General features: G+C 36.2%; 1 protein-coding gene across 2 annotated transcripts in view; it reads left to right on the top strand.

Annotated features, from left to right (window-relative positions):
- Positions 1-22588, top strand: part of LOC149538132 (uncharacterized protein At4g15545-like) — an 83665-nt gene extending 61077 nt beyond the window's left edge. Inside the window, exons 3-9 of one of the 2 annotated variants that reach the window (XM_089799510.1) lie at positions 18501-18557; positions 18816-18891; positions 19239-19340; positions 19599-19919; positions 20070-20115; positions 22140-22218; positions 22359-22588. In XM_089799510.1, the coding sequence (XP_089655636.1) occupies positions 18501-18557; positions 18816-18891; positions 19239-19340; positions 19599-19919; positions 20070-20115; positions 22140-22218; positions 22359-22451 (774 nt within the window). In that variant the 3' untranslated portion in view covers positions 22452-22588. The remainder of the gene's footprint in view (positions 1-18500; positions 18558-18815; positions 18892-19238; positions 19341-19598; positions 19920-20069; positions 20116-22139; positions 22219-22358) is intronic. The other variant, XM_089799511.1, reaches the window with a different exon arrangement.
- Positions 22589-24084: the final 1496 nt, after the last annotated feature.

Below are 24084 nucleotides of genomic sequence, written 5' to 3'. Positions count from 1 at the left end.
CGATGAGATCGTCATTAGAGTTGTTGATGACAATGCTAGCTCTGCCAAAGGCTCGAGCCAGAATAGTAAACATCACCTAGAACACATGGACATTTGACAACACAGGGCTTAAATATATGCTGTTTGGACAGGCCAAAATTCATCACATTGTATACATGCTTTGTCCAACCACTAACATATGAACTCACTCAAGTGGTTGAATAGAGTGCTACAGGGGTTGATAATTTGATTGGACAAAGATCATTAATTATTTTAATATTATCTTCCTTGGCTGAACCAAGACAATTTTTAAATAAATTATATTAATAGAAATCCCTTTTCAATCATCTATGTTTGGAATCAAAGGTATTGTGCTTTCTCAATCCAAAGCAATCCCATTTCTCAGAAAAAACCCAGTCGAAGGTTGTGCCAGTGAGCTCTGTATTCTAATTCCAATTTGAATAACCAAACACATAAAAATATATCTTCCCACTCATCTTCCAAGTGAATCAAACAGTTCTAAAATCATGAAAATCATTTTCAAGATTTGCAAATCCTTGATTTGGCTAAATTGAGGCGAGTAGAAATGTCAATTTCTCCAATTCCACGAACCAAACGGACCCTAAAGGAAAACCAATGTGGATCCAGCTATACAACCTACCAATAGAATATTGGGAGAGAGATATCCTTATTGAGATAGGCAAGAATACAAGGGATCCACAACATATGGAAGGAATTTTCTATGACAAATTTGGGGGACATTATGCCAGGAAGTGCCTTGATGTTTTCCCTACTACCCAACTCCCTAGTGAAATTGAGCTACATACGATTGGCGTATTTGGAAATAAATAGAGGTAAGGGAAGATGGAATAAAATATGCCTAATATGTTCATCCGAGGAATGCAAAAATTATTTGTGCTAACCCAAGGAAGCAAAAAACAAAAGGAGGGAAAGAGCTAGGAAGTCTCAAACAAAGTAAATGAAGGAAGAATGGATGAGACGAGAATCCCAAACAATGATGGTGAGGCACAACTGGTTGGAACAAATAAAAAAGAACCAATAACACCCAACTGGTTTACCATGGAAACAAAAATCTACAAAGAAGCAACCACACATACAAAGACAAAAGGAGATAATAGCGTTGAGGGGATAGTAGGAGAATAGGAGCCAAAAGCTACATTGGAAATGCGAACTATACGATTGGAGCAGATTGCATTCATTGAAACAAATGGCTGGACTAAGAGTCCAACAACCCAAAAGAATAAGGGCGACCTACAAATGAGGAACTATTAAAGGATGATGCATCAAATTCAAAAGAAGAGGCATAAGAAGAGAATATTGAAACAATCATGATGGAAGAGCAAATGCTGGAACAATCTACATCAAAACTGAAAACTTCAAACATAAAAGCTACGAGGAAAATGGTACCGAAATAAACAAAAGCCAAACTGGCAGCAACAGCTAATGCAACTAGCCAAAGAAAGTTGAGATCAAGGAAGGACATCCTCCTTCCCCGAGGGCAATGAGGTGCATATGATGGAATGTAAAGGCCCCTAACAGATGACACTTAATCAAGTGCTGAATTGACCAAACCAGAGTGCATATTATTTTGTTGTAGGATAATAACAAATAAAGTGGGATAGTAACAATAGTGAAAAAAGAATGAAAGTATGGAGACAATGGGTTGGCTCCTTTGTACAGGCAGAGGGGGTGTATGAAGGTCTAGGCATACTATGTCCTTTGACAAGAAATGGCATAGTGATTGTAAAGGAAAATAAATGGATGCTGATGAGATTTAGAATACTTCAAAATAATGTCTCATTTTACGTTGTTAATATCGATGACCCCATAGTTACATGAGACAAGAGAGAAGTTTGGGCACAACTTGCAGAAGTATTGTGAAGATGGGCCATGACTAAATATTTAAGTTGCCGGTTTGGGTTCGGTTCCAAGTTCGAAGTTTGAGAACTAGTTCGCAAGTTCGTCAAAACTTTGGCAAGGGGTTTGGGTTCATTAGTCCAAAAACATGTAAATATACACACACACACACACACACACACACACACATGTATATATAGATGTGTATATATATATGTGTGTGTGTGTGTGTGTATTTATGAAGCATGGGTTAAAATTAGAATGTAGCATAGTAGCATAAACATGTCTAAACAACAAAACCACCATAAATAGTTAAACTTGGAATCATAGTGATCATACCATCATATAGTTTAATCAACTTCAACATCAAAGATTCAAAACATAATAAATATCAAGATCAAGTATCATTGTTTCACATTCATTGTTCAACTACTGGAATGAAAAAAAAAAAAAAAACTCTTAATATTCTAAGGTCTTCAATCTTCATCTTCTTCTTCTTCGGTATTACTTGAGCTAAGGCCAATGGGATCAGCAACAAAAACTCTTGTGCAAAAGAAGGTGAAAGTTGCTATGCACAAATACTAGATTCTCAACTTTTTTTGATTGCGACCTATTGCGCTTCACCGAGTGGATGAAAGAATAGGTGCTCCAATTTAATTTTTGCCCAAAAAAGCACTTAACAAAAAACATTTAATTTTTGCCCCAAAAAAGCACTTCCCAACTATCCATGGGGCCCAGTTCATTGCAAAATTGAACTGGGTTCAAAATTTTTGGTGCTGGTTCATTCGAGTTCGAACCCATTTCGAATCCGTAGGGCAAAATTCAAACTTTGGCTGAACCATGTCCAAACCAGACCAGAGCCGCAGATCAGTTCAAACTTTTTTTGGTGCAAGGGGCGGGGGGGCGAGGTACCATGGTAACTTAGCTAAATATTGATTGGAAAAGACTTTAATGCAACTCTAAAAAATGAAAAGAAATCAGGACTGACAACATTCACTAACATCTAGAGAGACTTTCAGGCCTTCATTGATTAGAATCACTTGATGGATATCCAAACCAAAAACAAGATATTTACATTGACTAACAGAAGAAAGGATTTTACAAACATCGTAGAAAGACTCATATTTCTAGTTGTAGGGACTTGGTACCAGAGCATGATTGTTTAGGAAGCAAGCATTCTTGCCCTTATGAGCTTAGACCACTGTCTAAATGAGATATTTCTATCTTCAGGAACTCTACTGAGTGGTAGTCCTTTCAAACTTGAAAACATGTGGTTAAGGGATTCCTTCTTAAGGTTATTGCTTAAGGAGTGTTGGGTAGAAGTGGATGTGGATATAACTCAAGACTACATAAGGATAAAACACAAATATGTCAAAAGTAAGCTAAAACCATGGAATAAGGAGACTTTAAAAAACATTTTTGAGGAAAAGGAAAAGATAGAACAAGAGCTCATGAATCTAAATAAAATCGTAATAGCTAATGGGATGAGGAAAGAGGAGCATGAAAAAGAAAAATCACTTAAAACAAAATTAACTGAAATTCATGCAAGGGAAGAATGAAATTGTAGACAAAAGTTTAGGTAAATATGGCTCAAAGATCGTGATGGGAACTCAAAATTGTTTCATAAGGTTGCAGTGACAAACCAAACCAGAAAAGAATCTTACAGATCAAGAAATAGGATGGCAACGAAACAAGATTCATAGAGGAATTCAATGTCAAGGCAATTAAGATATTTTGAGGAAATACTAAACACGGAAACTCAAGCACACTAAATAGAAAAGAGATCTTAAGCACAATTCCCAATTTGATCATAGAAGTGAAGAAAAAATCACTATACACAAAAATCTCCAAGGGAGAGGTCATGAAAGCAATTTTTGAATTTAATCTAGGTAAAGCACCTGGGCAAGATAGATTTTCAACTAACTTTTTCCAACATCTTGGGTAAATAGTTGGGATGACATGACATAGGCAGTTGAGGAGTCAAGTAAAAGAAAGGCAATTCTTGGAGCAATAAATTACAACTTCTTAGCACTCATCCCAAAGAAGAAAGATGCACAAACAATGGATGAGTTTATACCAAGAGCACTTTGCAACATAACATATAGAATAATTAACAAGATAGCAACAAACAAAGTGAAGGAAATTCTAAAAGAAATAATATCAAATGAACAAAGAAACTTCTCTCCAGGGAGATCAATTGTAGAGTATCATAATCACCCATGAAATGATACACATAGCTAGGAAATTAAGATCTCCAAGTATGATACTCAAATTGGATATTCTAAAGGCCTATGACTTAGATGATAGGCAATTTATGTTGGAAGTACTTAGAATTTTTGGATGCAAAAATGAATGGGTACAATAGATAGAAAGATGCATTGGGAATTGTAGAATATCAATTCTACTAAATGGAGCAACTCATGGCTTCACTCCTACAAACAAGGAAATTAGGTAGGGGGACCCCCTTTCTTTTCATCATCATTGTTGAGGCTATGGGTATAAGCATCATCCACCTTAGGGAGGCAAGGATGTTGAAAAAAGTTGAAGTCGCGAAAGGCAGAGACACCCACATCACGAGGACACTCTGTAGAACATGTCCACAACTGTGCAAAGCCACATCTTCAATCCTGGAACTGTGCGACCTCAATCTTTGTTTGTTGCTCTGTCAATCTTCACAGAATAACTAGTATGTTGACATCAATGAAAAACACAATCATGAATGCAACACATAGTCATGCTAACAATCTCCCAAATGCTTCAGAAATGCTAGTATACTCCCCTATAGGAATATCATCAACATTCATGCTAATAGAGTCACATTACAGAACAATAGTTCATAGACACATCAATGTGGAAATGAACATGCCAACAATCCTAGAGTCAAAGACGATAGTGTCTTTAGAGGTTTAGAAAAATGCTTAAGGAAGGTGCTATTGATCAAGCATTCTTTAGTATTGTTTGTAGTTAAGGAGGTGCTTGTCACAGAATTTTTGTGGTTTTACCACAGGTACAGGGTTGATATAAACATCCCAACAATGATTTTGTCCTTTTCTCTCGTGCAAGGTGTACCAAAGGTGAGGCAAAGCTACCATGTCATAAGCTGTTCAAACATGCCTACATTGACGAAATAGATGTTGTCTTGGAAAATGCTAACAAGGAGAACAAGATACCCATCCCACAACACTACTAAATCACCCGGGGATAGAAGGTAAAAAGGTTCCATCTCATTGTGATGTTGGATTTGGACGAATTGAAGTAGCGCTTAGGGGATACTAACAAGAATTTGGAATTCCTATAGAGATTGGCACACATTATCCCTCAACCCAATGGAGGCTTGACTAGAGTCTACAAGGATAAAGAAGGCCTCAAGTTGGACAACGATAGCGATGCATAGGATGAGGTTCCAACTCTCCTAGACATTGATGAAGAGTGGATTGAGGACGATCCTAAAGACGTGGTGGACATTGCTGAACGGCTAGTTGATGCCTACTTCAAATTGAATTTCCCAATACTACCTCAAGCAGGCCAAGCCAAGATGATTAGGAGATCACAAGGCATGAAGGATGGTGTTTTAGTGATTTGTAGTTGCATGAGAGATTATTCTCACCTTTGTGATCAGCTAAGCAGATTATATTGTTTTTATGGTGTGGACAAGTTTATTCCATCCTTTCTATTCATTCTCTAATGTCTACTGTCAGCTTCATGTGTCGAGTATCTCAGACTACTCTTGTCATTGTACTCTTCTATAAATCTTGGCACTCACTATGTGTGTTGTTTCAATTATTTTGAAGACACTTCATCTCTTGATGAACATTAAGCTATTGAGCTACCTTTTGCAATTTCCACAAGGCTTCATTTCTCCTTAGTCATCTTTGATGTCATTTATTACCTCCTCAGAATGGGAGTGTGATGATCGTGTATGGTGTTCTAACCACGTGGCTTTTGGATTGCTTGAGGAATCAAATCAACTTGTTATAGTAATTGTAGTCGGTTCACAAGAGGTGTAATGGGCGACCCTTGAGTTAACATTACTTAGATATTTGTTTCCACATCTAAGTCATTTTCTACAATATATAGCGCGTGGTGTTATGCTAGAAAAAATAGATGTGACTACATAGCATCTATAATCATTGTATCTAAAATGAATCAATTCTGAGATTTAGAAGCTACAAAAAGCGACTATTAGTGCTTATCATATATATGCTCAGTGGGATTTGATCATGATGATTCAATTTGTTATTCCTATTCTATATTTTTAAATATTTTTTAATGCTGAGAACATTTGTTAATGTTTTTTACTTGGGCACTTCGTAAAGATCCATACTCATTTATTATTTCGATTAAGTGACATTTTCCTATTGTGGCTGGGTTTTTCCCTAAAGCAAGAGTTTTCCCAAGATAAATATTTGTGTCATCTGTTCTCACACTTTTCTAAGTTTCTGTATATTGCATTTATACTATTTTGGCTCAAAAATATTAGCATGGTATCGGAGTGGGCTGAAGGAAATGATCCAAACCAGAATAGGACATTTGAATTCCAAAAGAATCATGATATCTAATGCATATTGGATAAGTTGTTTTGCTGTGGGTGTTTCAATCTCATCTAGTGAGGCTTCTCATGCAATCTTCTATATTCGGGTTCAATAGCACTATAATTGTGTGATGGTGAAAGATCTATTGGTATATTGTGAGGAAGATTAAACTATGAAGAGATAAGTATTTTTTTATTGATCATGACTTTTATATATCTAATTCATGCAATATAATTGAGAGTAGGGAATCATGTATGCTTCTAACATTAGTCTGTTGATTCCATTACTAATCTCCGTAAAATGCGTCCACGATAGATCAAGAAGCAATGAGATGGTGTGAAATTACATGCAAAGTCATGAACATGGGAAATCTTGCTAACAACGATAGGCCGGAATTGGTTACTCAACTTTATTACAAAGGAAGACCCTATAAAGATTATCATTAGAGGAAGAAATGACATTTAGTGGGAGAATATTTAGCTTTAGAAATCAGATTCAGAGAGAGCTTATGCAATTGGGGGAGAACGCTTGATTCTTTGCAAGCTCGTCTAGTAGTATGCCTGCTAAAGCTCCTTGATTAGTCAAACTTGGAATCGACTGTCTTATTGTGATAATCAAAGCAGTGAGAGTGTGTCTCTTCCTAAGAGGGAGTCTCTATGTTGAGAGTCTCATTCATTCTTATTCATAGTGTTACTCAGTTCTTTGCAAGAGAAGTTCAAGGTGAAATCTCTTGTCAATGAATTCTTCTTTGCTAGAAAAGTTTGAGTTAAAATCCCTTAGTCCACCCTGTTCGAGTAGGCATGGTAGAGATGCATTCTTTCTTGGGAGAATTATGGGGTAAAAACCCTCGTTCCATCCTCTACAAGTAGGTATGGTGGATCCACCGTTTACGAGTAGGCATGGTGGAGATGCATTCTTTTCTTTGGGAGAAGTTGGAGTTCAAATTCCTTGCTCCACCATCTACGAGTAGGTATGGTGGATCCACCCTCTGTGAGTAGGCATGGTAAATGCCATGAAATAAATTCCATGATGTAGCACTTTTGTCTATTCGCCATCTGGGAGTAGCCATGGTGAATGTCATACTGAGAGGACAATATTATGTTGAGGGACTTTGTGATGAGATTTTGATTTTGATACTTTTTGGTTGTAGTTTCTTATTCTTGTTATGTTAAGAGATGGAAAGACATATGAATGATCTCTCTCTTGCTAAGAGGGACTTTTAGTGTTTTCAAGCAATGTGAGAAATCATTCTCATCTATGTGATCAACTAAGCAGATTATCTCGTTTTTATGGCCGCTGATGAGTTTATTTCGTCTCTACTATTTTATCTCTAATGTCTACCATCCGCTTCATGTGCTGGAGTATCTCAAAGAACTCTTGCCATTGTGTTCTTCTATATCTCTTAGCGGTCAGTGAGTGTTGTTTCGACTATTTTGAAGACACTTCATCTATTAGCGGACATTAAGCTATTGAGAATATCGTTTCCTCATTTCTCCTCAGTAGAATTTGATCATGTTGATTTAATGTGTGGTTCCTATTCTATATTAATGTCGAGAGCATCTGTTATTATATTTGACTTGAGGGCTTGTTGATGTGAGTTTAGTCCACTATAACATGCAGAATCAAATACATAATGTTTTGGGGAGAAACATAAAAAACTCAGTGCTCTCTTGATACAAGGTCATCTCTCATGCTAAGCATGCAAAGTAAGATCACGAAATGACTTCTAGGTTCCTTCTTAGTCGTGGACTTCACTCAATTTTATGACGTGATAAGCTAGTTATCACAAAAGGACTTACACTAATCATTCAATGGCCATCAATTCTTTCTTTTATAGATTTAGCTTTTCAATGTGCAATGAAAATATAGTTTTAATCTTCAAACCTTTCCACTTTAACCCAAACTTAAATAGACTAACTCCTATTCCTAATTGTTAATGCAAGGAATCGTGGAAACGGCTTTCCTAGATCTAGTCTCACTAGTGACTCTATCCACCTAGTAGAGGCTTCTAAGGAACACTCCAATTGTTTTCAAATCAATATCTTCTATCTAGTCCCATCAAATGGATGCAAACTAAAGATTCAACATCAATCGAAGTTAAGTGTATTAAGTCGTCGTCTTATCACCCAAGGAACTCCTACCATCAACAAGAGGCTAGTGGCCTAGATTTGTTAGTCAAGAAAATAAACATCCACAACAGCTTTTATTCAACTAAATTACTTCAACATGGAAAGAAATATACTCCAAGTGAAAGATTGAGGAAACAATGAAACACTACAAAGAAATATTAAGTAATCCACTATTAAGAACCAGAATTGAATTATCAATTACTTTGACAAGCATAGCAACAACTTCATCAAGTCTCTTCCTTTGCTAGCCTATTCTAATCTACTCCACGAATAGCTCTCTCTTTCTCTAATCTCCTAAGTTAATGAGTTAAAAAGCTTTTTATTATAGTTCCATTACAATGAAGGGACAAGATCAATTCAAGATCAAGGGCCAAGATAAACCCTAATTAAGGTCGCTAAAATTATAACCAATTACAGAAAGGCATCGATTCATGGGCCAATAGGAAAATTACAAAGTTTCCTTTCCAACCAATGAGAAAATGGGACACTTGGCATGGTTTGATTAACTATGTTTGGAAATGGAATTTTCTTATTGGAGGAGATAACTAATTGCCACCTCATCATCTGTATCTCATGTTTGTAGTCTTGGCTTGAGAAAATGTTTGTTGAAACTGCAAAAGTATCTCTCAACATTTGAGATTTTCTCTATCCTTTGAAATTTCCACATGGAATTGACTTGAATCACTTGCTTTTTTGTGAACCCATTAACCTGACCTTTCTTAATTCTCCTTGAACATGTCCTTATCTAGCTAGGTCTTTTGAGCTTTCTTGAATTTTCTCTTGATTTCAATTTAAAGTCATTGGTTGATGGCTTGAACATGAAACTTTCCTTCTCACTTGAGTCCTTGGGCTTGAGCCATCTCCTTGTAGTATGTGTTTGAAGTTTTGAGGCCTTGATCATCACCTTGCCCTCTAGCTTCTACTTCTTGGCTTCACCTTGCAAAACAAATGAGAAAAGTAATAATTTTGTGAAAAATATCTGAAAATAAAATCACATCAATAATAAAGAAAATGGATTTCGCTTATTCAGATTAAGCCTTTCTAACTTCTTGCAATAACAAATGTCTTAGGTATTTCTAGAGGTTTGAAGAAAAGTTCTTGGGTGGAAATCCTTAGGCGAGAGGACTTCCACAATGGGAATCCTCTGGAGAGAGGATTTCCACCAAATATGTTAAAAAAATATCATCCCAATGTTAGTTACTTAGCATTAAAATTCCTTTCTTCCACAAGTCTCTGATTTGCCCATTTGATTTGTCTATAATTTTGCACTAGGAAAATAAGGCTAAAGGGAAAGGGGAAAATTCCAAGTTGGGAGGATTATTGTGGTAGGAATCCTTTGGTCAAAACCACCAAACATGACTTAGCTTTCCATTCAACAATTTCCAACACTTCCCTTGTTATCAATAAATTTTGTTGGGACTCATTATTCTTCGTCTATAGCACTTGCTTGAAGTCAATTTTGGCACAAATTAAAAGAGGAGAAAATTTTGGTTCAAGAATATTAAGGTGGTTGAAATCCTCTAAAGAGAGAATTTCCACCAAACACGATATATACTTTTCCCTTAAGTATTTCAAACCTTTCTATTATTATCATTAAATCTCGTATCAAGTGACATCATTCATCTCCAACTCTTGTTTAGGATGATAAAATGGAGCAATGGAATTCTTGATGTAGAAGGAATCTGTTCGTAGAAATCTTAAGCTCAAAGGATTTCCACTAAATATACTTAGCACTTCATTTCCTTCCAAAACTTCATCCTTGCCAATTAATTTCACTTCGACTCAACATCCTGCATCTCTAACACTTGTTTGAAATCCATTTTGGTACAAAGTGAAAAGGGGGAAATTTGGGTTAGAGAGGATTAATGTGGTGGAAATCCTTTGGAGAGAGGATTTCCATGGTGGGAATCCTCTAAAAAAAGGATTTCCACCAAACATGATTTATCCTTGAAATGTTATTACCCAAACTTGTTCCATTTCAAACTCCTTGATAATTTCTTGGTCCATTTTTCCTCTTGACATTGGATTCATGCCTTACACCAAATTTAAGTGCCTTAGAGGGTGGTGGAATTTTGGGCTTGGGAGGATTAAGGTGTGGAATACTAAGGAGAGAGGATTTCCATGGTAGGAATCCTCTTTCCACCAAACATGATTTTGCTACTTAAGCTCCCAAAACTTGCCATCTCGCATCCCTCATGCTATTCATTTCAAGTTTCCATGCCTTTTGTGGATAAGTTTTGAGTTGATGAAGGGATTGGTGGAAATCCTAAGGAGAGAGGATTTCCACAGTGAGAATTTCCTAGTCAGAGAATTTCCAGCAAACATGACTGCAACAGTTGTCCTTAAGATAATTACCATTGTTCCTTCTCTTCATCGTTTTAACATTGCATTAATCAATTTGCTACCTCGGTAAGGATTCCTCACAACCAAGTTTGCACCACATCCCTTTGTCCTAATGCAAAACCTTCAGATATTTGGGAGAAATGATAGCTGGTGGAAATCTTGGAGTTAGAGCATTTCCACAAGGAAAATCCTTTGGTCAGAGGATTTCAACCACTTTCTAAATTTATCCACAAGGAAAATCCTTTGGTCAGAGGATCTCAACCACTTTCTAAATTTACCCACAATCCTTCTCCCATCTCCCAAGCATGTAAACCTTTCTTAATTAGGTAAAACTCTACACTTGTGTGAGGACTTATCTCGCATCCCTCATGCTATTCATTTCAAGTTTCCATGCCTTTTGTGGATAAGTTTTGAGTTGATGAAGGGATTGGTGGAAATCCTAAGGAGAGAGGATTTCCACAGTGAGAATTTCCTAGTCAGAGAATTTCCAGCAAACATGACTGCAACAGTTGTCCTTAAGATAATTACCATTGTTCCTTCTCTTCATCGTTTTAACATTGCATTAATCAATTTGCTACCTCGGTAAGGATTCCTCACAACCAAGTTTGCACCACATCCCTTTGTCCTAATGCAAAACCTTCAGATATTTGGGAGAAATGATAGCTGGTGGAAATCTTGGAGTTAGAGCATTTCCACAAGGAAAATCCTTTGGTCAGAGGATTTCAACCACTTTCTAAATTTATCCACAAGGAAAATCCTTTGGTCAGAGGATCTCAACCACTTTCTAAATTTACCCACAATCCTTCTCCCATCTCCCAAGCATGTAAACCTTTCTTAATTAGGTAAAACTCTACACTTGTGTGAGGACTTAGGTTGAGAAAATACCTCAAGAGGATATCAAAACCCTCACACAAATCCCTAGAGAAATATTACTTTCTAGCAAGCCAAAATTACTCAAAATCGCCCCCAAACTTGGAGATGTGAAAATGTTGCCAACTAAAACCATCTAAGACAATTGACTCCTACTTGCTAAAGCAAAAAGAGGGGGTCCCCATTTGCAATTGGGCGATGGTTTAAAAACCCCACAACATGTAGTACCCACCCAAATAAATTTTCTTGAACACTTCAAGGCTAAAACTTGTGCACAATCAATAACCTTTGACCAACTCCACTTTGACCTACCAAATAACTAAAAATGCACTCAAAATGGAAGAAACCACACTAAGTGCCTTCATCCTCGATTACATGTGTACAAGTGTATTCAATTCCCCTCTCAACAAGAATCTAGAAAGCCTCTTAGATCCATCGGACTTAGGTATTTTGTGGATAGAGCATCGCTACTAGTAAGGTGTCCATAGTCCCGATGAGGTTATCATTGTGGTCAACGACGAACATTGCTCTACCTTTAGTGACTTTATTTAGTAGCAAAAATAGAAATTGTTTGAGTAATAAGATATTGCCTTATTAATTAAATCATTTTGATTTAATTATTAAATCACTTATTATCTCTAATTTACTTAAGCTAAACTTTAGGCATATAATAATTAATTAATTTATTAATTATTATCATGCAACCTAGGTTTTACTTGTTAGGATTTTGATCTTGTTTTATAAGGATTGATCACTTTCTAATACATTCATTCACTTTTGATTAATTGCAATTTCTTATTTGCACATCAAGAATGTCTCATCTGTGGATTTGGGAATTCTAGCCTCTATAGCTTTTGCTTCTCTCTTTCTATGATAGGTGTTTGCATGCAGGTGATTCTTGGGAGTTGTGGGGTTGAACTTTCATCAACTTCAACAGAAATATTTGCAGACCGAAAGCCACACCATTTTTCTTCTCTCTCTCTCTCTCTCTCTCTCTCTCTCTCTCTCTCTCTTTGCTTTCTTTTCTCTCTTTTTTACCTTTTTGTTTGGCTTATGAGCAGTGAATCTCATAGAGGGTTTGGAAAACCACAGTGGGGCTAAAGAAGGTGTATATTTTTTACTAATCCCAATTTTACCTCGAGAACTCTCAAAGAACTCAAAGTAATTAAGTGTGAGTAAAATGTTGTAACTGAAAGACTCGGATGCCTTAGACCCAATGAATGGATTCAATCCAAATTCCATACAAATCCTTTTGAAAGATAAATCCATTAGGAATCCAATCTCCAGTTCAAGGAACCTAAAAAAGAGATGTCTAGAAAATATACCAAACAAATTCACTAGGAGAAATGCCAGAGTGCATTGTCTAACACCTCACCTTTCTTTCAAATTTGGATCCCTCTAGCTAAACTAACCAACCAAGCAACTAAACTAAAGGAGGCTAGACAACAAAAGAAAATAACTAGTAAACTACTCGAGTCAAATGACTCAAGTCAAACAAATAGCTTGACACTCTAATGCAAACTAATTGAGCCACTCAAAGAAATCTCAAGTCAAATGACTTGGGGCAAATTGACTTCCCAGTTCGATGAGGAAACAACTATTCTAACCAATGGAAAGGAAACTTACAATAACCCTCTTGAACCAAGTGGTTCAAGACAAACCTACTCTAACTATGTATAAGAATCCCAAGGGAATTATGCAAACCAAACTAATATATACACTTGATCTGACATGGTTTCTCAAGATGTTTAGCAAGGCTTGTGTAAGGGTTCTCAGTTTGGGATTTTTATCCTTGTACTCCAAAAAAAATTTACTAGCCCATTTTCAAACTCAAGAAAATTATCATGCAAGATCAGTAGTTGAGGCAATTCATGTGGTACATGGTCAATCCAAATGCAAGTTTCCTTTCCTAGACCTCCATAATCAAAATAATAACTTTCAAAATTTTCAACATTAGAAGAAAGGAAAGAAACAATCGGGCATGTCTCAAGTTGTAATTCATGATGAAATCCTTCTTGATTATCCATAGCTTCAGGAGGTCGCAATTGGTGGTTGGTTCCTCCTCTAGTGTCAACATCGAACTTATGGGTGTTCAAGGCAAGATTTCTCTTGAGACCAAGCCCTTGGGAATACTACTTTAAGTGGCCTGTCCTTGTATAGCATGAACCACAGATCCTTGTGTCTATTTCTAAGTGCATCCTCAAAAATCAAGGATTCCTTGACAAGGTCTTCTTAAAATATCTTCCAAAGTTGTTCGAGTGCATGCAGATTTCTCTTTAGGAACATCTTGCAATTCTCTATGTAGAATCCCATCAAGCATAGCACCCTTGTGACTAGAAGGAATAGCATCCAAAATCTTCATCAATTTATCATCAAATTCAATATTAAGTGGCAATATCTCTGGAGGTCTAAGTTGGTGGTGAACCATGCCACTTGTATTTGGCAATGAATCAAAAACTTTCATGAAATCGTTTAGCACTCCCCAAAGAATTTGGTGGTGGTGATGGCGTGTAATGCTCTATCAAATCGTTCTGCACATCTTGTAATTCCCCATTCAGCTTGTCCAACTTACTTCCTTTTCTAGCATACATGAAGTTTGTTGCAAGTCATCTTTGAGAATTTGACTTTGCAGCATGAGGGAAAGTTCATCAAGGACTACTTCAAACTTGTAGTGATCTTCTTCTAGTTCTTCATGATGTTGGTCTTTGTCTTCCACGTCTCCTCTTCCTTGGATGAAATTGATTACGTTCTTGATTTTGTTTTCAACATCTTCTTGTGACATGATGCATTAAAGTTTTTCCTCTTGATTATCATTGTCATTATACTCAACCATGCTTCATTGATACGACTAATTTCTTTGTTTAACCTTTGGTTCCCAACTTGAGTGATGACTAAAACCTTCATTGGATATCCTTGCAAGATGGACAAGTAAATTCTAAATGTGAAAAGCTATGCATACCATACAAAGTATTTCCTCCATATCCACTCATCTGTTTTCCATTGATATCTTCTTTGAAATCAAGGAACTCTTCTTTTGAATTGACAAGCACCACAAGCTCATGTACTTGTAAAAATGGAATTCTCCCTTGTAATGCCAAGTCCACCCTCAAGAGAAAAATCAAACAATGCATTTCTTCATGCTTAATTGTACCATGTATCCTACATTGTCCTGATGTTTCCAGTTGAGACAATCCACATGGATGCAACCTCTTGTTCAAAACAAACCAAATGGGAATAGCATCCACCTGCATGTCCATTTTGGAACCTTTTCTTCTTTTTTGAGTTTTCTAATTTTAAGTTTTTTCAAATTTTCAATTTTTTAAAAAGATATCCTATCTCAAATATATTTAAGATCTCACTCATGTTGATAATTCCATGAATGAACTTTGTTCATGCCCTTCTAGCTCTAATTTCTATTGATGTGAGTTTTGTTGCACTATAACATACAAAATCAAATTTAATGTTTCAAGGAGAAACACAAAACACTCGATTCTATCTTGATATAAGGTCATCTCTCATGCTAAGCTTGCAAAGTAAGATCATGAAATGACTTAAAGGTTCATTCTTAATCGTGGACTTCACTCAGTTTTATGATGTCATATGCTAGTTCACAAAGGGACTTCCGCTATTCATTCAATGGATATCCTTTCTTTCTCTTAAATATTTGTCTTTTCAATGAACAATGAAAATATAGCTTTGATCTTCAAACCTTTTCACTTTAACCCAAACTTAAATTGGATAACTTCTAACTACCAATTATGAATGCAAGGAATCATGGATGAATTAGACTCTACTAGATGTAGTCTTGCCAACAACTGCACCCACCTAGTGCAAGCTTCTAAGGAACACTCGAATGGTTTTCAAATCAATATCTCCTCTCCAATTCCATCAAATGGATGAAAACAAAAGATTCAACATCAATTGAAATTAAGTGCATTCAATCATCGACTTACCAAACAAGGCACTTCTACCATCAGCAAGAGGCTAGTGGCTTGGATTTGTTTGAGTCAAGCAAATAAACATCCACAACAACTAAACTACTTCAACATGGAAAGAAATCTACTCCGAGTGAAAGATTGAGGAAACCATGGAACACTACAAAACAATATTAAGTAATCCACCATTAAGAACCAACAATGAATTATCAATAACTTTGACAAGCATTATAGCAACAACTTCATCAAGTCTCTCTCTTAGCTAGCCTATTATAATCTAATCCATTAATAGCTCTCTCCTATTCTAATCTCCTAAGCTCATCAACTACAAATGAGAAGGCCTTGGCCTTCTATAGTAGTTCCATTAAGATGAAGGGACAAGGTCGATTTAAGATCAAGGGCTGAGAATTAATCTTACAAACCCTAATTAAGGTTGCCAAACTTATAACCAATTACATGAGGGCACTGATTGATGGGCCAACAAGAAAATTACAAATATTTTTCCAACCAATGAGAAAATGGAACACTTGGCATGATTTGATTACGTTTGGAATTGGAACTTTCTTATTGGGGGAGACAAACAAATGCCACCTTATCATTCTTATCACATGTTTGGAGTCTTGGCTTGAGAAAATGTTTGTTAAAATTGCAAAAGTATCTCTCAACATTTGAAATTTTCTCCTTGGAAATTTCCACATGGAATTGACTTGAATCACTTGCATCTTTGTGAACCCATGAACTTGATTCTCGATTCTCCTTGAATATGTCCTTATGTAGTTAGATCTTTTGTGCTTTCTTGAATTTCCTCTTGATTCCAATTTGAATTTGTGGGTTGATAGCTTGAACATGAATCTTTCCTTCTCCCTTGAATCCTTATGCTTGAGATAACTCCTTGTAGCATTCACTCGAAGTATTGAGGCCTTGATCATCACCTTGCTCTCTAGCTTTAACTTCTTGAATTCACCTTGCAAAATAGAGGAGGAAAGCATTAAATTCATGAAAAATATCTGAAAATAAAATCATATCAATAATAAACAAAATGGATTTCTCTGATTCAGAAAAAGCCTTCTATCTTCTTGCAATGACAAATGTCTCGGATATTTCTAGAGGTTTGAAGAAAAAGATCTTGGATGGAAATCCCAAGGCAAGAGGATTCCTATAGTAAGGATCCTCTAGAGAGAGGATTTCCGCCAAGTATGATAGAAACATTATCCCAATTTTAGTTACTTAGCATTAAAATTCCTTTCTTCTACAGCTCTATGTTTTGCTCATTTGACTTGTCTTTGATTTTGCATGAGGAAAATAAAGAGAAAGGGAGAAATTCCAAGTTGGGAGGAGTATTGTGGTGCAATACTCTGGAGAGAGGATTTCCACGGTGGGAATCCTTGGTCAGAGGATTTCCACCAAACATGACTTGGCTTTCCCTTCAACAGTTTCCAACATTTCCCTTGTTATCAATCAGTTTGGCCTCAACTCATCATTCTTCATCTCTAACACTTGCTTGGATTCAATTTTGGAACAAAGTAAAAGAGGAGAAAATTTTGGTTTGAGAGGATTAAGGTGATTGAAATCCATTTTGCTGCAAAGTGAAAAAAGGGGCAACCTTTATTTGGAGGCAATAGAGTTACTTTTCACTCTGCCACAATATAAAACACAAGAAACTGCTATTGAAGAGTGTTAAAAAATGTGAATGGTAGTGTGGAAAAAGGAACCACGAGTATCCAAGTTAAATGAGTAAAGGTAAATTCAAGGATGAATCTTCTATCATTATAACCCTTCACATAGAATAATTGTGTGCTTGCTGCAAAGATTGTCATTTAAAGAGGCTTTTAATTTTCACATTCAATTGTTTTGTAAGTATAATTTGGTAATTGTTGCAAGCTTTATATTGCAGTTTTTATTAAAGTGATGTATATTTGTATACTCTGATAGGAATTTGTCTATGCGTTTATTGAATTCAATCATAGTATATCTTGATTTTCAGTCACCATGTTTAGCTGTTAAGTGTGAGTTTTTCTAGTGCAGAAGTGTTGAATCGGCTTGTTACTGAGAGCAATAAGATAAGTTTTAACTTTAAGTTTGGTTGTATTGCATGCTAAGATCCCCAGCAACCCTTGGTATTTTATAAACTTCAATGTTAAGGAAACATATCATTTCTTTCATTCTTTTGAAGGGAGCTTCTCTTCATAATTCAAAGACTGAATATGCAGTTCTATTCTGTCTTGCATTGAAAGAAAATTAAATGCTAATAATGATGATAGTTGGGCCTGTTTGTAAAACATAACGATTATTTCAGTTCTGGAAAAGCCTATCCTGGTGATGTCTTGTTTATTTTTGAAATCTAGGTCACATTTAACAATATTAGTTTATTCATAAAATTGTTACCATGTCAACCTTCAAGACACAGAGTCAACCTTCAGCTTTGCTTTTCTAGTACATCTCATCTCAATTGTCTATTCATTGGTTGTATATTCCATGTTTGTCTCAAAAGTAACGTATGTTGGTCAAAGCTACATCTTATTATCTGCAAGTCACTATTTCAAATCTCACTAAACATCAGTGGTAAAAAAAGAAAAAGCTCTAAGCATTATTTCTTTAGACTAAACAAATTACGAATCTGACTTATCCCAAGCTTTGTCAGAGGAAAAGGAGGTACGATTTGGACAATGAATAAGATTTTCCTCGCTCCCTCAAGGAGGTTATGTACACAACCTGGCTTGGTTCCAAGATACATAATTAGTTTACCTTACCTTGCTTCTTAATGAAAATTGTTAATTTTTAGTGATATCTTACATGGTTCATAATCTGATAATATCTGTCATCTTTTTCTGCAGCTGGAGACATTTAAGAAGACCCTAATGCAATCACTCAAAGAGGAGGATGAAACTTCTGTAAGTATGGATCATATTTTGAATTTTTGAATGATGAATGAAACAGTAGGATTAGAGAAAAATATTAAAAACAGTTTCGAATATTCACTTTTTGTTGAAGTTTGAGAATGTGAAACAAACTATTATGTTTCCTTAAGGAGTGGAGCAATATACATATCCATATCATGAAGGATGTGATAAAGTAGAATTTCAGTTCTCTTTTAGTATTTAGAGGTCTATAATACTAATATTATTAGAATTGGTTGTTTCTTCCGGCAGCAAGTGGACTCAACACAGAGTACAGCTGCTCAAAGACAAGAAACTGTCAAAGCTTCTTTAAGAACATATTCAAAAGGTATCGTTAATTTTTCTTTTAACAAATTTTATGCCATGTGGTGAATTTAGTTGATAGTACTTTACTCTCAGAGGCCAATCTAAGCCTTCAGTAAGCATTGAATGAGACACAGTATATGAAACTGTCTCGCATTGAGATTTTATGTTTTAATACTGCACTGATTTCAGCAATCAATTACTTTGACTACTTCAAAGCATTCAAAATATTGATTTTGATCTTTGGTAGTCTTGGTGTGGTCCCAATCGAAGAGTGGATCTAGATGCTAGTCCATTCATTCAAATAGTGCCCTTGCTGATGTGAAGAAAATATAAATTTCCTAGCAACTAAGAAATACACTGGTTGAGCAGATGAGGACAGTAATATCCATACTGGAGGAGAGAATCTGGATTCAAATGCATTTTTGGAGACGGGAGGTTCAGTTGAAGATGAGAATCAGAGTAGAGCACATGGTTGGTCAAAGAACTGATTTTTTTCTATTTTTTTACGTTGAGAAGGCTATATGAAACATGTCCTGGTTTCACTTGGTACTGTTTTTACTCATTCTATTCAGGTAACCTGCCAGGTCTGAATATTTGTATTCTACCAAAGGATTCCTAGGACGACATGTCCTTGTCACTTTGGCCATAGGCCACAAGGTAGCCTCAAGTTTGAAGTGACGATATTATAGAATCCACTTGTTTAATAACAAATTGGATGGGATTTTGCAGGCTCACGAAGAAACACATCCAAATTGCCTTCACTGACAATGCCAAACATCACTCCGCCACAGATTTCACCTACTGGAAGTCCCAAAGTAACATCTCCAACCCACTCACCAAGACAACATTCAACCAGATCCTCCAAAGGATCATCTCCAACCCACTCTCCAAATTCATATTCTGCTTCAGCAAGGCACCATTCAATATCTCCTTCAAGACACCAATTTGAAGTACGACAATTTGAAGGACGAGTTCCAACATATTCTTCATTGCCAGCAAGCAGCCACGCAACTGCTCCAAACTCTCCTCCACATTCTGGATCACATTCTGGTTTGTCATGAAACTCGAATCCTGAAATATAAAGCTGTTAATCGTTTAAGTATGGGAGGCTGATTTTTTTTAAATTTGTCAATCTGTTGATTCAATGAGTCTACTTTCAAATTTTTTTATGGATTTACTTTGATTTTTGCTGTGTTGTAGGACGTCTTCAACGAATGGATGGAAAAGAGTTCTTTCGCCAAGCCAGGTATGGGAATTTCCACTAATACATTTTGGTTATCCTAATTCACAAGGTTACCAGGAGACTGGGGTACTTGGAGACCTTGGAGACTGGTACTGGTACTGGTACGGCTAATTTTCAAAAATAGGAGACGGGGGTACTTGGAGACGTTAATTGTTGTTTAATAAAGAAATAATTATACATCATTGACAAGTCTTTCTAGAGGTAATTAAGCAAATTGATTGGAAAACTATAGTGGCTATCATTATAATTACTAACATATATGATATAAGTAATAACAATTTTTTAAGGGGTGATGATAGAGGATAAGATTTAGGAGTTTTATGATGCCTTATGCTCAATATTTTTGGTGGGAGACATCAATTGTTGGTTGGGGGACTTTGGAGATGGCAACCAAAACCTTTTGCATCCAAACATTTTTGGGGACGTCTCTGGTACCTAGAGACGTGTCTCCGGTACTGGGGGTCTCCGAGACGTGTCCCCAGGTGTAGGAGACGGGTCTCCTGGTAACCATGCTAATTCAAGTATAGACTATTAATGGTAGGGTCAGACATTATAATTGTCTTTGGCAGCCATGGTTAGTTACAGAATTTCCTATTTTGAAGATCCAAAGATTTAATCTAACTAGATTTTGTAGAACATAATTTTTCTACTGAGAAAGGTGAGAGGTGGGGAATTAGTAGAAGATGTAAAATTCTGATCCTCAACCAATTAAATCTTCTGATGAACTTAAAAACCTTAATCTGGAATCTGACTGGAAAGCAATCACACAATAAAACCAAAGTATGGAAACTCAGGATAGGGAAAACCATGGCGAGAAATGCTGCTAGGATCTACCATGCTAATCCAACATCACAGATAAAAATGCTTACAAAGTTTTAGCTTCAACTCCAAGGGATCTGGTCAACTGTCATAACATTAGAAATCTGCAAATGGAATTTGAATGCTTCCAACTGTTATTCTATTATATACTTGCAGATGAACATCTAGTGTATAATTAGCGCCCTTCAAAATCTTGTCTACACAAATGGAGAAGAGTTAAAATAAATACAATTTAATGTTATACCTGATCTGAATCACAGCAAAGTTCATTATCAGTATAGCACTTCCATTATAAATAGAACAACTCTTTTTTGACAGCAACATTCATTTATCTTACATCAAGCCATATATCTTCTCAATGAAACACGCTTCTCTTTCTCAGCCTTAGTCAAAGTATTCTAAACATGCCGCCTTCTTGTTAATGATGCCTCCACACTTAATCAGAACACTGTTTATCAACAATACAGACATTCATTGCTCACAACTCTCCGCCATCAACTTCCTTGCATTCTTAAATAATGTCCTTTCAGTTTGTAAGACATTTTAAGGAAGTTACAAAGTAGTTACTGACTTCTTGTTGCAAAGACTTAACCTAAAAACCACCGAAGAGAACTAAACATATACAACTTCTAGTGCTTTGATAATCATCAGTTGATAAGTTACATTCTTAAGGACAAAGATAACGATTAAACAACCTGCCCATTTTCTCTGATATGGGCAATTGATGAATACTATGAACATGGAGATGAAATCAGATGTATACAATATTGGATATATTGTAAGTCAGATTGCAACAGAAGTATTGAAGACTATATCATAACCGATTTTAATCATTGAAAGAAACAAAGTTTATATTCGATAATTTTCACTGTCATTTGAAAACCAAATTTCCGTCTTCTGAACTTAACATATCGTGCAGACTAGGAACAAAACATTGCTATTATAAATGAAGGATTGCATACTTGTCAAGATCGATTAGAACTGCAAAGCATTCTCCGAATATTGCAGAAAAGCGTTGTATATAATTGTGAAACCATCATTTATTACCTCATTCGGACTGCACAAAACTTTGTCAGATATTGTACCATATAAAATAGAACAAATCTGATGATGTGATTTGCATAGGTATGTATTGCTGAAAATCTGTATCTGAATCATTACTTGAATCAAGGACAAACATTCTGACAGATTTCAGTGGTGTCTTTCAGGAGTCGCTTATCTTTTGAACAATTCAGTGCTTTTCTTGCAAACATCAAAGAGCTTAATTCACATCATCAAACCAGAGAGGTATTTTCATTTCTCGTTGAAATTAACTGTATGAAGCAAATGAGCGCCTTAAGTAATATGTTAAACCAACTTTCTATCACATGGTATGGATTTTAAATTTTTAACATTTTGTAGTTTCTAAAAACATTTTACCACTGCAGGAAACATTGCGCAAGGCAGATGAAATTTTTGGCTCGGATAATAAAGATTTATATGTTATTTTTGATGGTTTACTCAGTCGTCATTTGCCATGATAGGGACACCGCACAATCAGCATCCATCTAATGCTTATGCTGAGCAAATATCATATTAATCGAGACCAAAAAAGAAACTCTGCTTGTAATTTTAAAATTCAGTGCAATATGAGAAATGTGCAGAATCTTATTCAAAATTCCTTGATATTTTATTTTTTCAATTTTTTGTATGAGTGAGGACTGTTCGTTCATGGCGTCCAATAAATTGGTGCTTGATACTGGACTTCGTAAACTTCATACAGTATAATTGGTTCTGTATCCAAATATTAGAAATGAATTTAAAGACAGTAACAAATATTGTTGGTGACCAGCACTCCAATGCCTTATTGGAAGTTTGTAAACATAAACATGTTGGCGTAGTGACTATATTCCCGATGAGCCCTCTCTACCACCAGCACATGCTTTTGGTGTGATGGCAAAATCTATGTGGTATCAGAGCACAGGGCATCGGTGTGAGTCCCTCAAGCCCTTTGACCCTTAGCCCGCTTAGGCTTGGATTATCAACATGGTATGTAGTGGGTGCAAATCCCACATGATAAATGGTTGTATCCGGCTCCATCGTGTGTGGGGGGTGTTGGCGTAGGACTATATCCCGAATGAGCGATCTCCACCACTAGCACGTGCTTTTGGTGTGATGGCAAAATCTACAAAACAAGCAGAGAGTTGTTGATAGGTACTAATGAATTTATAAAGATCAAAATGACAAGCCTTCAGAACCAAAAGAGTATCAATCAGATTCTTACCATAGCACAGTTCAGTTGTATCTGACGCCACTACTAGCCACCTCGAAGTCGTAGTGTAGAGGAAAGGAGACGCATGAAGTATAGTAATTGGACCCAGATAGAGACTTGTGGTACCAGCTCCTTGGATGCTTTTAATCCTACACATGTATTTTGACATCTCAGTTTAACATTTTTATCTGTTTTGCAGTAGTTTCAAATAGTCTTTCTTTATATGTTTTTGTGAGGAAATATGTCCAAATCTCCAGAGTGATCTGTGGTAAAATCCAGCAAGCTTTTCGATAAAAAAAAGTTACTGTCATAATTGTTTTTTACTCATCAATTATCCAGCATACCATATTCTTGTTGTGGTTCACCATTGAATTAGATTTCAAGGGCATGATAAGCCTTGATGTGCGTCAAAGAGATAAGGTTGAGTATCGTTTTGGGCGGATTGTCAAGCCTTGGCATCTAATCCTAAAAGTCCATTTCTCGCATAGCAGAAATTTGCATCCAAAGAACAAGATTTTGGAAGTTTGGATTGAGCTTTTTTTTTGTTTAATGTTTTAGTTTGGCGGCAGGGGGCGGGGACGGGGGTGGTTTGCTAGCGATCGATTGTGATGGAGTTGATTGCAAGACGTCTTTATCTTATATATATAGTGTCGAGTTTACATGGGCACTGCCAAATCCCTTCTAAAGTTCATTGTAGGGATGCACATCCCGATTGTCATCTGGCTTGCTATGCCAAAATGTTCGAATGGGTAACCTCAAAGCCCTCGTACGCGATTGACAGGCATGCACGTTGCTCTGAAACAGTCATCCTTACAAGAGAGTCCTCACATTTTTCAAATAGAATTGGTTTGTAGAATTTAAAAAAGTTGGGAGGTGCACATTCTAACTTAGCATGTTTCAAA

Source organism: Cupressus sempervirens, chromosome 9 (genome assembly GCF_028749045.1).
Source record: "Cupressus sempervirens isolate cs-2001-9-10 chromosome 9, ASM2874904v1, whole genome shotgun sequence".
NCBI lineage: Eukaryota > Viridiplantae > Streptophyta > Pinopsida > Cupressales > Cupressaceae > Cupressus > Cupressus sempervirens.
This window is presented reverse-complemented; position numbering and strand designations above follow the sequence as displayed.